A 13,501-nucleotide genomic window follows, 5' to 3' on the forward strand; every position below is an offset into this window, starting at 1 on the left:
TTGAGATGCAACCCTTCTGAATTGTTTAGCTGCTCTCCCCATGAAGTGTTTCAGTGAATGAGTATCCTTTATCTCTCATGGACACCCACATACCCCCTTAATGTGTATTAAGTTAAATGTAGGCCTACTTTTGGTTGCTCAAATGGGAGAAGACCCCCAGCTAACAGCAGCTGACACAACTAGGACAACTGAGTGCTGCCTCAGTGGCTTAAGATGCCGGGGCTGCTGTTACTGTGATGCGTTTGGCCTTTTCCTTATGGTCCCAAGACAGCTGCTGCAGACCCAGGACATCCCCTCTTCTCTGGGGCTAGAGGAAGGGAAGGAAGAAGGCATTGGCAACCAGAGGTTAATTCTATCCAAAAAGCAAAGCTCACCTAATTAGTCCTCCAGCAACCTCTTGCTTCTGACTTCCAGTCAGAGCTGCATCATATGACTACAAAGGAGTCTGGGAACATGCATATCTCTGTCACGGAGACAGACAAGGGAGGAGAGGGATGGGAATGGCACTGGGTCGGCCTGTTGACAAGTTGTCCCCAACATACAAGGTGTCTTCATCACAAGTAGTTTCAGGGACAGCAAAGAACAGTGTCTCCATGTGATAGATGATGGAAACTAGGTCCATGAAGTTTCAATGACTTCCCAAGGTCATGTAACAAGTTAGACTATCCAGGCCCCAAGCCTTTGGTTTTCTGCATTCCAGGCAAGTTTGTCCATCTACACTCTTCACGCAGGGAGGAGTAAGCCTTTTGGTGAATATGAATTTACTGCGTTGGCTCTGAAATCCTCCTCCTTAGAGACAGAAATCTCTCAGGACAGCATGTGTGCACAGAAGACTCCAAAAGCCAGGGAAAGCAGCAGGCTTGGGGCAAGGGAATGACAGACACAGTGTGCTGTGTGTTTCTTCCTGGTTTTGCTCAGGACTGGACCTCGAACATGAATTCTGAACAGAGCTTTCCTGTTTCTGCCTCCTCTCCAGTTCCGGGTGGAGGGTCTGGTAGGACATTTCAGCGAGGCCATTGAAAATACGTCTCTCTTCCCCTGTTTTTGACCTAGTTTGGGATGGGCAATTGTGGTCTCATCTCTGTTGAATGAGTCTTGGCCACACTTTGATGAAGAGCCTCATAATTTGCTTCTTCACTCACAGTTATGCAAAAGCTGGTTTCTCAGGAAAGGGCCTCTTTTTCGAATGAACACACTTCCCTGCAATTACTTTGGGACCATTATCTGGCAGGTGTCCTAGAACTGAACTTGGAAGGTCACAGTCCCGAGTTTTATGAAGGATCCAGGGACGGGCAGGCACGACGGCCATGTCCGTTTCCATCAGGTAGCCTCCTCCCCTAACCCCTTGTCTGCTAGGGCTGTTTCCACAGGCACCTAAACATTCACTTGTATTTCTCTTTCTCACCAAACACCGAGAGGCTTTTTAATCTTTGTAGCCACAGAATTTGACAAATAGAAGCACTCAATAACTGAACAGGAAAAAAAAGAGCTTGGTTTTATTGAGTATTTGGTTTAAAGGTTAACCAAGAAAGCTTATTTATTTTTGTTCATGCTGCTGGAAACAGTTACGTAATGTCATGGTTCAAGGTTCTACTCAGTAAGCAGGATATTTTAGATATAAGTTGGATTTGATGTGTTCGGTTCTGTAGGTTGTGACTGTCAGCTAGGATTTTCTAGTCATGCAGTTTTCCACGTGGAGACTGTTGGTCAGGGTGCTTGCGAATGTCTCGTGACCTGATTCATTGCCATTGTTCCTTCATCTCTTATGTACCATTCATGATCCATTATTTTTATTAATTAACTTATGTTAATTTATTCACAAGGCTCTGAAATAGAAAAGTATTCAAGATTGTGGAATTACAGGTCTCCCTTCCATTTCTGATCCCCAGCAACTCAGCTCAATTGCCTTGAGCCACACTTATCATCCTTTCTAGAATATTCTTTCAGAAGTGTTTTGTGCATGTAGAAATATATGCCCCCCCTCCGCCGTTACCAAAAGTACGCAAGTAGTAGCATAGAGTCATGTCAGATGTGAAACTCGGTTACTTCCTAGATCACTTTCTTCAATAGTGCGTAACAGTTGTCCTCATCGTGTTTTAATGTCATACTCTTCCATTTGGTTGGAAATGGGTGGAACTTCTTCCCTTATTAGTGAATAGTTAGATTGTATCTAGTGTTTCATTAAGATATAAGCAAGCAATGCTATAACAAATCCTATATGTTCACAATCACACATGCAAATATAGCAATAGGACAAGCTTCACGTGAAGAAGTAGAATTAGTGGATCAAAGAGTATGTATATTTCTGACCTGGTAACCTGGCCCCCTCAGGGATCATAGCAGTGCACACGCCCACCTACAATGTATGAGCATATCAGCGTCTGCACACCTGGATTAGCATACTGGGTTACAAAGCTGGTCCATCTTTTTGCAACATGACAGGTCAAAGAGTGGTATCTCATTTTCCTCCTAGAATTAAGGTTGAACATCTTAAAAAAAAAAAAAAAAGGTTTAAGACATTTTTGGTTCCTTTTCCACGACCTGTTGTTTATGGCCTTTATAATTTTTTTTTTTTTCCTGGTGGATTGCTTGTCTCTTAAGAACCTGTAGAAACTTACACATACCAGGGAAATGAGTCCTTTGAGCACTTGTGAGCATTTCCCCCACATGGTGTTGGTCTTTTTACTCTCTTTGATCAAGTGCAGGAAACAGAAGTTTGATGTAGTTAAGCATCTCCATGTTTTAAGGCTCTGGGGTTTTTGTCAGGTTTTTTTGTTTTGTTTTGTTTTGTTTTGTTTTTGGTGAGCTTACAAAATAGTTCTTATGTGATTTTGTCAGTGGTTCCATTTTCTTAGTGTTTTCTCTGACCTCACTGTTGGGAGAACCCAAGAGGAGAAAACAATGCTCGCTTTCTGGAGAAGTTCAGAAGTGATTTCTAGAATCACTTACAAAATAGTTCTTATGTGATTTTGTCAATGGTTCCATGTTCTAAATCTTTCTAATATTTGAATCTTTCATCCACTTGGAGTTTTCCTTTTTCTTTTTTTTTAAGATTTTATTTATTTATTTGTCAGAAAGAGAGAGGAAAGAGTACAAGCAGGGGGAGGGGCAGAAATGAGGGAGAAGCAGGCTCCCCACTGAGCAAGGAGCCCAATGCAGGGCTCGATCCCAGGACCCTGGGATCATGACCTGAGCCGAAGGCAGACGTTTAACTGACTGAGCCACCCAGGTGCCCCTGGAGTTTTTCTTGATATATTTGGTATAAGGCACTGGTTCAACTTTACATCTCTCCAGATGGCTACGTGGTTGTCCCCAGACCATTTTTCCATAAACTCTATGGTCCCCCCTGAGTTAATCCTCTGCCTTTATTGTACTGTGAAAATCTCAGTGTATTGCGTCCATTTTAGGCTTTCCATTCTCTTCCTCTGGCTTCTCAGTTATTTTATATGCCAGTATCACATGTTTAATTATTACTATATTATTTAATGATCTATCAGAGCTGCATCTGCCTTATTATCCTTCCTTTTGGGAGTTTTCCTGGGCATTTTCCCTATATTCGCTTTCTTAACAAATCCACAGCTGTAATTACTTTATTCAGGATCTGGTTTTTAAGTGTTACTTTTGTGCTGAGCACTGCCCTGGGTTCTTTATGAGAAAGGAAATGTGGGATATGCCAGATACAGTCTCAGCGCAGACAGTAACCTCCCTGAGGGGGAAATGCACATGGAGAAGGCAGCCGGGGCAGCTGCATCTGAGCCCCTTCCTCCGGAGAGCTGGCTAAGCAGAGGTCCTCACACCAGCAGGTGACGGGCTCATGGGGCAAGCCTCTCCCACGGAGTTCCAGACCCTCTTCCTGGGGCACCTGGGTGGCTCAGTGGGTTAAGCTTCTGCCTTTGGCTCGGGTCGTGATCTCAGGGTCCTGGGATCGAGCCCCACATCGGGCTCTCTGCTCAGCAGGGAGCCTGCTTCCTCTTCTCTCTCTGCCTGCCTCTCTGCCTACTTGTGGTCTCTGTCTGTCAAATAAATAAATAGAATCTTAAAAAAAAAAAAAAAAAAAGACCCTCTTCCTGCTAATGACCTGCACTGCCAATTCATCTTGGAGACTAAGCGTCCAGTATAGTATGTTTTGGTTATCAGAGCAGTGGCATTGAGACGTTGAAGCCTGTGGTGGAGTATTTTCTGGGGACACATTCTGTCTTACGCCTGCAGGTTCCTCTAGACCTCTGGCAAAGACCGCTGAGCACAGCTCTGCAGGCAAGCATGTTGAACTGTCATGCTTGCTCTCGGAAACCTTTCTTATTAACATCCACCTGAAAAATGAATATAAAGATGTTTTAGTATCTGTCATTGTGCTTCCTCTGACTCCCCCACAAGTGAGCTTAAAACTGATAGTATAGGTCATGATCCCAGAGTCCTGGGATCGAGCCTCGCATCTGGCTCCCTGCTCAGTGGGGAGTCTGCTTCTCCCTCTCCCCCTACCCCCTGCTCATGCTTTCTCTCTCTCTCTTTCAAATAAATAAATAAAATCTTTGAAAAAAAAAAACACCACCCAATCATATATATGGATCCTATGGAATATAATGGGAACATTTTTGCTAGTGGATTTTAATCCCCGACGCGGAATCAGTGATAGAATGACTGCGATGTTTCAGATGGTTTTGTTTTCTCTATAGAAATACTATTTTGTAGGGGCACCTGGGTGGCTCAATGGGTTGAGCCTCTGCCTTCGTCTCGGGTCATGATCTCGGGGTCCTGGGATCGAGCCCCGCATCAGGCTCTCTGCTCAGCGGGGAGCCTGCCTCCTCCTCTCTCTCTGCCTGCCTCTCTGCCTACTTGTGATCTCTCTCTCTGTGTCAAATAAATAAATAAAATCTTAAAAAATATATACTATTTTGTAGTTTTGATTGGCAGCCCTCAGCCTTGGCCCCTAGCACACTTTCCTGTCTTCCCACCTCACAGACGGGCTTGGCCTTCCAGCTGCCCTCTGCTTTTGGGGTTCCTCACACGTGTGTGCCGTCTTTTTATTTCTACCTCATCTGAGAATAGCACCTAAGAGTGCTACCTTCCACGTTCATTCCCGTCGTCCTGACTTCTCTCAGTGACTTGCATAAACTGCTGCCTACTTGGGCTCTGCACTCCGATGACGGTGGCCAGCACACACTCTTTCCTTTCGTCCCCTCCTCCCCCCCCACCAGCCCACTGTCCTCAGGAAATGGCACGGCCCTCCACTGTGTTTTTCAGAGTAGAAGCTGAGCCACCTAGGATTCTTTTCTTTCTTTTATCACTCCCACATTCAGCCCATCAGCAAGTTCTAGCAAGATCTGCAAACTCTGTCTCTAGCACGCCCACTGTCTGCATTTCCATGGCAACCCCCACCTCCTGGTCCAGGTCATGGGGATACTAAGTACAACCAATCAGCGGCAGTGGAATGTCCTCCCTTGTATCCTCCCTGTGTCCTCTGGTTTCCCTTACAGTGAGGATGGACCCTTAAAGCTACAAACCAGCTCCTGCCACCCTCCTGCCTACCCTTAAGCGGGTGCCCGCTGCGCCTGGAGTGAAATCCGGCCTCAGTTCCATGGCCAACAGCATCCTGCATGTCTGATCCCAATTTGCTTCTTCAAATTCCTCTCCTTCTACTCTGCCTGGAGATCATTGAGTGTCCAACACCCCGGTATCCTTTTGTTTCCTTAGGCACGCTCAGCTGGGGGAAAGCCCACGGCCCTTACACGCGCTCTTTTCCCAGCCTAGAATGTTCTTCCCCCGGCTGTTTATATGACTGGCTCTCCCCCTCATCCAGGTACCATCTCCTGAAATGGTACTTCTTCTCCACACGTCTTCCCTGAGGCCCACATCTGCCGTCACCATCAGGAAATTTTTCCGTCTTTCGTCTCCTGTGTGTTTCCTTCAGAGCAGGGTCCACAGGCAGAATTCCTTTCTTAAATGGCTCCGAGTCTGCTTTCTTGACTTTGCCTTTCTTTCCCGGTGGCAGTCAGCTCCGCGGAGCCGCCCCTCACTCTGCTGTGAGTCCTACTAGAAGCCCGACACGGAGCGCGGTTCCCCGTGCAATGCCGAGTCTCCCATCCACTGACCGTTGAGCGAACGAAAAGGATCAGCAAAAGAAATAAGCAGCGGTTGGGGCTGGGGACCAGAGAGGGCGAGGAAATGGTTTTAGCTCCGAAAGATGTACCGTGATAAGCATGAAACCAAAATAAACTCATCTGAGGTGTCGATGAAGCCCCTTGTGGCAAAAAAGCAACGTTGCGACAGCAGATTTTTCTGGGCAAGTTCCTGAAGAAGAATGTTCTCTGGACTTCCTGCGGAATTGCAGAATTATGTTGCTGTCATGACTTAGCATTTAGTAGGACGTGTTCTGCACACATTCGAGCAATGACGTAGATTGAGTTCGTTCGCATTATGCTTCAGCGTTCCCCTCGTCCGTGAGCACATTTAATTAACCTTACGCCTGTGCCGTGATTAGGATGGTCAGTGTTAAATGAGACGTAACAAGGCAGTTCATTCAACAAGCGCGGTTCCTGCCCTCAAGGAGCCCCACTGATGAGTGGGGGGTGATGATCTTCCAAAGAAATCCTCACCATCCTCCGTGGTTTCAGGAAACATCATTAAGAGACACGGGAGTCACGAAACAAAGGAGAGCGAGCTGGCCGATTCGGTTCGAGCGTGGACAACGTCCTGAAAGGAGGTGACTGTGGAGTTGGGTCTTGAAGGAAGAAGAATTTGCTAGGTGGGAAGGCTTTCCAGGCCAGGGGACAGAGTCCAGGGGCCACAGACACACGGGAGTGCCATGGCGGTAGCATGTTCTGGAATCCCTGCCACCAGAGGGAACAGGCACTGGGATTCAAGAGACAGGCATAGCCAGATGGCAGAATGGGGGTCTTTGACTGGTTTTAATCCTGAAAGCCAGAGGCTGATGTCATTCGCATTTTACAAAGGTCATTAGAGGATGGACGTAGCTTCCCGTGGGAGACTCTGGTCATGGAGATGAAAGGCAGGCAGGAGATCTCCCTAGAAAGTACAGAGACAGGGAAGAGTCAGAGATGGGCCTCAGGAGAGCAGCGGCACTTAGATCGGGAGGAGGAAAGTGGATTTTTTAAGGAAAAGAGCTGGATTCTTTGTAGTGGCAGCAGATTTTAAAAAAAAATGTCACACAAGCCAAGAGAAGAGATTTTTTTTTTTTTCTTGGAGGGAAGGAGTGATTAATGTCAGAGAGATCAGGTAAAAAGTCAGAGGGCAGGGCTGGATTTCCTAACTGAGGTGTCTTTAGCGACTTTAACAAGAGTAGAGTTGGTGGGCTGATGAGGGCAAGAGCCACATGGGTGGTGCGTTGGGGGAATGAAAGCAAACTGGGAAAATGAATATCGTCCTCAGGGCAGAGCCAGGGTGGGGGGTAGGGGGATGTTCTCATTTGTTTGCTTTCCTTTGCTTATAATGAACAGTTGGGATTTGCCCTTGCCGTGTACTCTGCGGAGAGAGGAAGCCCAGAAACCCAGTTCTCAAGGAGGAAGAAGTGGTTTGGGGTATAGCATTTCTTTAGACGCGTTGGGCACAAGGAAAGGGAAATAAGTAGGAAAGGGTGAGATGCGTTAAGTTTGGGGCTGAAGGGTACAACAGGGAGGGCATTTCTGGTCTTGGGGGGACAGCACATTAAGAGAGAGGGATATCAAAAGGTGGCAAGGGGAAAGGTGATTGTCCAGAGCAGGCGCTAGGGAGGATGGGGGGATGGTCCCTTGGGGTGTGCAGGCTTCCACTGAGCACGAAGGCCCAGGAGCACCCCCCACGTCTCCGCCTGTCCATCTGCAGCAGCCTGGCCATCGGGTCCCAGCTTGGAGGGATCCTGGGCTGGCCCACCTGGAGGTCAAATGGGGCAGGCCGCTTAGAATGCTGGTGAGGTCCCAGGTGAAGTGATGGGCGTGAGCAGCGCAGACGGTCAGAGGAGCAGGTGCGCTGTGAGTGATGGAGGGAGGGGGCTAGTCCTGGAAAGACAGGAGGCTTTTGGGGAGCAATCTCTGAATTCTCTAACCCGGCATTTCTTCCTCAGTTCCCGGGAAGGTACTTCCGCGGCATTTCTGCCACTGCTGCCCGGAACAGCGCGTGGCAAGTCTTGGAATTACACTCAGATTCTGGTTTGGTGTATGGCTCTTTGGAGTCTTGGGGTGGAGTTTTGGGGTGTGGATCTGAGTGTTTGCCAAGTCATCCAGAGCCAAGTTTGGTGAAGAAAGTAGACAATCAAGCCGGGTAATACCATTTTCAGTAGAAATGGAAATGTGGATTTAAATAACAGAACTGTTTTTCTTACGTGGTTTGTGCCAGGCCCTGACAGCAGTTTCTAAAGAGAGCAGTGACAACATCTTTGGAATGTATATAGCCTCTCAGAGTCACTCGTTTGAGGGAGCATTCTTTCGGATGTAAACATCTTAAGAGATTGCCGGATCACATGCCTTTAGAGTTTTGTTGTACCCAGTTAGCACCCGCTGACACAAAGTCAAGCAGGCTTGTAACATTGTATCAGGACAGTCTTTCTGTATCTATTAGAGCGAACCATGATGCCAACGCCATATTGGATTGGCGAGACCGAACCAGAATATTCTCTAGCCCACTTGGCCTCCTCTGTGTTTGCGATGTTTCTTTACCCGAAACTGGGAAAACATCGTTCTTGTCAATTAGCCTTTGTCCAACACCTTACGGTCCCTAGACGAAAATTCATGACAGAGGCACACCTCGAGCCATTATGTTGCCAAACGGAACATCAGCTGTTAAAATTTGCTACGTTTTGGGGAGAATCTGCTGGCTCTTCAGCTACTGGAGGTACCGGAAAGAAGTGGCACATTTTATAGCAGCCTGGAAAATAGCTATGCCCCGCAGAATAATTAACCAGGAATGGCCATTTGTAGCCAAGGGGGGAAGATCCCTTGCCTGAGTCTTGAGAGAAGCAGAGTCCATGGGCTCCAGCCAGGGAGCAGACCTGTTCTGCCCACCTCCTGGGCGAGATTCACTTACCTGAGAAGGCACTGTTCTCGTTTGGGTGGCTCTCCTCGCACTCTTTCTGCTTAAGTTGGCTCCTTACCAAAAGACAAAGAATATGTCATCTTTCCTCGTGGAGGAGCACCACGGGCGTCTTGGCAGACTCCCAGAACTCCAGCATGGTTGGCACCCCTGGTTTCCTAGCTCTAAATGCCAGGAAGCCCCCACAAGTCCCTGTTACAGTCAGAAATGTCACCGAACATTTCCAGATACCTCTGGTTGTTGACAGACTCCCAGAGCCTGGTGGACTTGTTTAGTGAGAAACCAGGGAAGACAGGAAACTTTCTTTTCTGTCCCTTTTATTTTCTGCCTGCCCATCTATCTATCTACACATCTATCTCCTTTTTCTTTGGTTTTCTTTTTCTTTTTCTTTTTTTTTCATTGCAGTGTGAGCAATGACAGACATTTTGAAACAAGAATCTTTATTAAAGAAAACAAATTCATTGGAAACAAACTCATACTTAAAGGGAAGGCTGAGGAAGGATAGAAGAAAAGAGGAAGGTAGAGTTGTAGGTGGAGAAGCTGGGAGAAATGTTTCTGCCACCTTTGTCTGTGGCCCCTTGTGATTTTCTCCCTGAAGCCAATGAGATTTCCTGTAAGAAGGCTCTGGTGCAGCTGCATTATAGGCTGTAACTGACCTCAGAGGTACGAGCAAATGGATTCCACTGAGAACGTGGTTAGAATGGGGGAAGGGTTTTAGGTCCAGATGCCCGTTGTGTAGAACAGATTGTTCTTAAGGCTAAGTTCACTGTGGCTCTCGCAAGGTGCGGGGATGAGGGGTGGGGGCATTACCCGATCATCCCAAGCCCCTTCTCTTAAAATGATGTAAGTTACCCCATTCTCCAGGAGCATCGGCCCCAGAATAATTCCAGCACCCAGGGAGCACGTTTCCCATTTTCAATGTCTGCAAAGTGAAGTTCTCCTTTTGCGCCAAGACTGTTTTCTCAAAATAGTGTACCTGGCTAGCATTTAAGCATTACACCCCTTAGCTCACCACGATCGCTCCAAGTCACGCGTTAATGTGTCTTTCGACTCTGCACTAACCCTTGTGGACCATTCGTGCCATACTGAAGCTGACTCTCTACTTTATTTTTTCAGTTGTTCATGGTGGACAACGGAGCAGATGACTGGAGAATAGCCATGACTTATGAGCGTATTTTCTTCATCTGCTTGGAAATACTGGTGTGTGCTATCCATCCCATACCTGGGAATTACACGTTCACATGGACAGCCCGGCTTGCCTTCTCCTATGCCCCATCCACAACCACCGCCGATGTGGACATTATTTTATCTATCCCGATGTTCTTAAGACTCTATCTGATCGCCAGAGTCATGCTCTTACATAGCAAACTGTTCACCGATGCCTCCTCTCGAAGCATCGGGGCACTGAATAAGATAAACTTCAATACCCGTTTTGTTATGAAGACGCTAATGACTATCTGTCCAGGAACTGTGCTCTTGGTGTTTAGTATCTCATTATGGATAATTGCCGCCTGGACTGTCCGAGCCTGTGAAAGGTAAGTTTGTTTCTTTTCCTGGGAACATAATTTGCAAGTGGGAGGAAGAACACATTTTAGACCAGAGGCACTCGGTGACTCACGCTTGGAAATGTTGGATTCTCTGGTGTTTTAAAACGAGTCTGACGAAACTTTACTGCACATTTTTGCTTACAGTGATGCCTTGATGATTATGTACTTTTTTCCTTTTTTTTAAGAGAGAGAGGGAGGAGAGCACCACAGGGGGTGGGGAGGAGTAGAGGGAGAGAGAGAGAATCGTAAGCAGGCTGCATGCCCAGCACGTGGCCCTACTGGGGGCTGATCCCCCAACCCTGAGATTGTGCTCTCAGCTGAAATCAGGAGTCGGACACTGAACCGACTGAGCCCCCGACCTCAGATGCCCTGATGATGCATTTTACTTTCCGATTGGATCAGTTTTCTAGAGAGGGCTGTCTTTATACTCTGTGTCAAAATTTGGAGACCTACAAATTTTATAGGAGATTTCTATTCGAAATGTCTGTTTCATGGTAACACTGAATCATTTTGGTGCCTCATTGGTTATAGCATAGATTATTGTTGAGAGAGAAATCCAGCGGAAACATGATGATCCAGGCTGTTTGAATCTTTGGGAATATCTCAGTGTGGTCTGTCGATTGTACTGCCCATTTAACCCAGTGTTCATGTGATGACTCGTAAGGAGCTTATGGGTATACTACTTGGTTTTTATCAAACTCAACAGTTAGTGAGAAGGGGATGTGGGGTTTGTTTTATTGTCTGAGGTACTCTGGTGGTTTAGAGATAGACATACATTCTTAGAATTTGGAAACTGCCCAGTGAGTCTGAATTAATTAGTAATAGCGTCAGTGATATTAACCTTGCCATTTTAACAAACCAAAATAGATTTGTTACATAAATAGGAGGAACTCTATGATAATGAGGGGTGAAGACTCATGTGACCTTGGTTAAGAAAATCCAGGTTGAAATTAGCAATAGATAGGAACAATTTAGTAATTGATAGAACTGTTAAATCTTAGGATGTTCTCCGTAATGACCAGATGTTTTTTAGTTTAGATTTTGAAAATCGAAGGTATTATGTGTACAGTTTAATGAGGAAGGCTATCTGTATGAGAATTGTTGCAAAAATAGCAAACCTATAATATCCCTTCCCTATTTCGGTTTTTCGCAAGCAGTCACTCAAAGATCTTTTAGTCAATGTTTTTAGTAATTGCTTTTTGTATTTCAGGATGCTATAGCTTATGTTGCTACCACTAGGTTTTTCATTAGCTTTTTAGGAAAGTTGGGATTTTAGTTTTCTTTCACACGTATATACCCCTTTCATGACTCTACCCCCCAGAAGAGTAATTTCCATCTCCCCAATAAATTATGTCAACACTGATCATTCTACATTAACATCCTTATGACTATGTAAACTGCATTTGTGCTTGAACTATGTGTAGTATTTTGTTAGCATTTTGCTTTTCCTGTACATCTTTTTATTTTCCCTAACTTCCCCCATATTGTGTAAATATTCTTTTGCTAGATTCATGTATATTGAGCAATCTATCAATTTCACCTTGAAAAACAATTTTTACTTCTATTTGCCCATCACATTGGGAATTTCTTCTGGATTCTTTGTACTTTGGCTACCCTTTTTCTTGAACCCCGTCTCTCCCTCGCTTTTCACCTATCCTTCGTTTTGGCAGAATTCATCTCCCTAGCTTTTAAGAAAAGGTAATAGGTGAGAGAGAGAGAATTTTTTGAGAGCTTGTAGATATGGTCATTCTTCTCTCCCTTCTTATTTGATAGCGGGGCTGGATATAAAACTCTAGATTGGAAATCACTTTTGTTCAGAATATCAAAGCCTTTATTTTCCTCTGGCATCCAGGATCCAGCAGTTTGATACTATCCTCAATTTTTGATGCTTTTTTTTCTTTTTTCTGGAAGCTTTTAGGATTGGTGTTCTACAGTTGCAACAGAATACATCTTGGTATGAATCTATTTTAATCTAGAGTACTAGGAATTCAATAGACTTGTTCGATCTTGGAATGAATGTCCTTCAGTTCTTGGAAATTTTCTTGAATTATTTAATGATTTTTGTTCCTGTGTTTTGTTGTGTGGATATTGGTCCTCCTCTATTACTTCTTTAATTTTCCCATTTTCTTTCTTACTTTTTTCCATTTCTGTTTTTGCTCTATGGAAGATAACCTCCCTTTTATCTTCTGTACTTTCTGTTGGACTTTATTTTCTTTTTAATTTATATTAATTTCCAGGGTCTCATGTTTGACCCCAAGTGCCCCTTTGAAAAAAAATAACATCATACTTTTGTTCTTGGATGCCTTGTTTTATTTGTTCAGGGATGTTAATGATAATTTTTGAAAATGTGGTCTCTTTGTATATGTATTATTTTCCCCAAGGATTCATTTTTCTGTTGGTTTTGGCTTCTAGCTTTCCTTAAGGAGTTAGGCAACCCTAGCAGTCTGTTCCTACTTGACAGTGTAACCTTCAAGGGCTGAATGGAATTTTCTTTGCATATCTAGAAGTTGTCAACTGTGAGCTTCACTACAGGGTCGTTTGGAGTGGGACAGTGCCAGAACACCAATTTTAGTATCTTTACATATTTTCTGTTATCTCCAAATGATCTGACAGGCTCATGGGATGTTGTTTCTTCTGTCCTACCTCAAAGGCGCAAGCTTAGGGGACAGTGTACTGGAATTGAAAGGGCAGAGAAGAGGTCTCAACCGCGAATCTGTGAACCTTTATTTGTTTTCCGAGTTGTAGCATGGTAGCCTACTCCCTACGGTGCTTGATGCCGTCAGCCCGCTGACCTTGTGTTTTATCTCTCGAGACAACAAACTTCCAGGTTTCTGCCAGTTGGCAAAAGGTCCTACAAGTGACAGAGAGTGGAGAAGGGAATCTAGATACCTAATTGCTTTTACACATATCTGAACCTGTCCTCACCTTTCAGG

At 45.2% G+C, this 13,501-nt stretch overlaps 1 protein-coding gene across 2 annotated transcripts in view; it reads left to right on the forward strand.

Annotated features, from left to right (window-relative positions):
- Positions 1-13,501, forward strand: part of KCNN2 (potassium calcium-activated channel subfamily N member 2) — a 150,339-nt gene that overhangs the window by 31,379 nt on the left and 105,459 nt on the right. Inside the window, exon 3 of one of the 2 annotated variants that reach the window (XM_080803338.1) lies at positions 10,138-10,556. The exons of the other annotated variant lie outside the window; for it this stretch is intronic. Coding sequence (XP_080659464.1) covers positions 10,138-10,556 — 419 coding nt within the window. The remainder of the gene's footprint in view (positions 1-10,137; positions 10,557-13,501) is intronic. 2 annotated transcript variants of the gene reach the window in all.

Source organism: Martes martes (assembly GCF_963455335.1).
Source record: "Martes martes genome assembly, chromosome: 5".
Taxonomy (NCBI): domain Eukaryota; kingdom Metazoa; phylum Chordata; class Mammalia; order Carnivora; family Mustelidae; genus Martes; species Martes martes.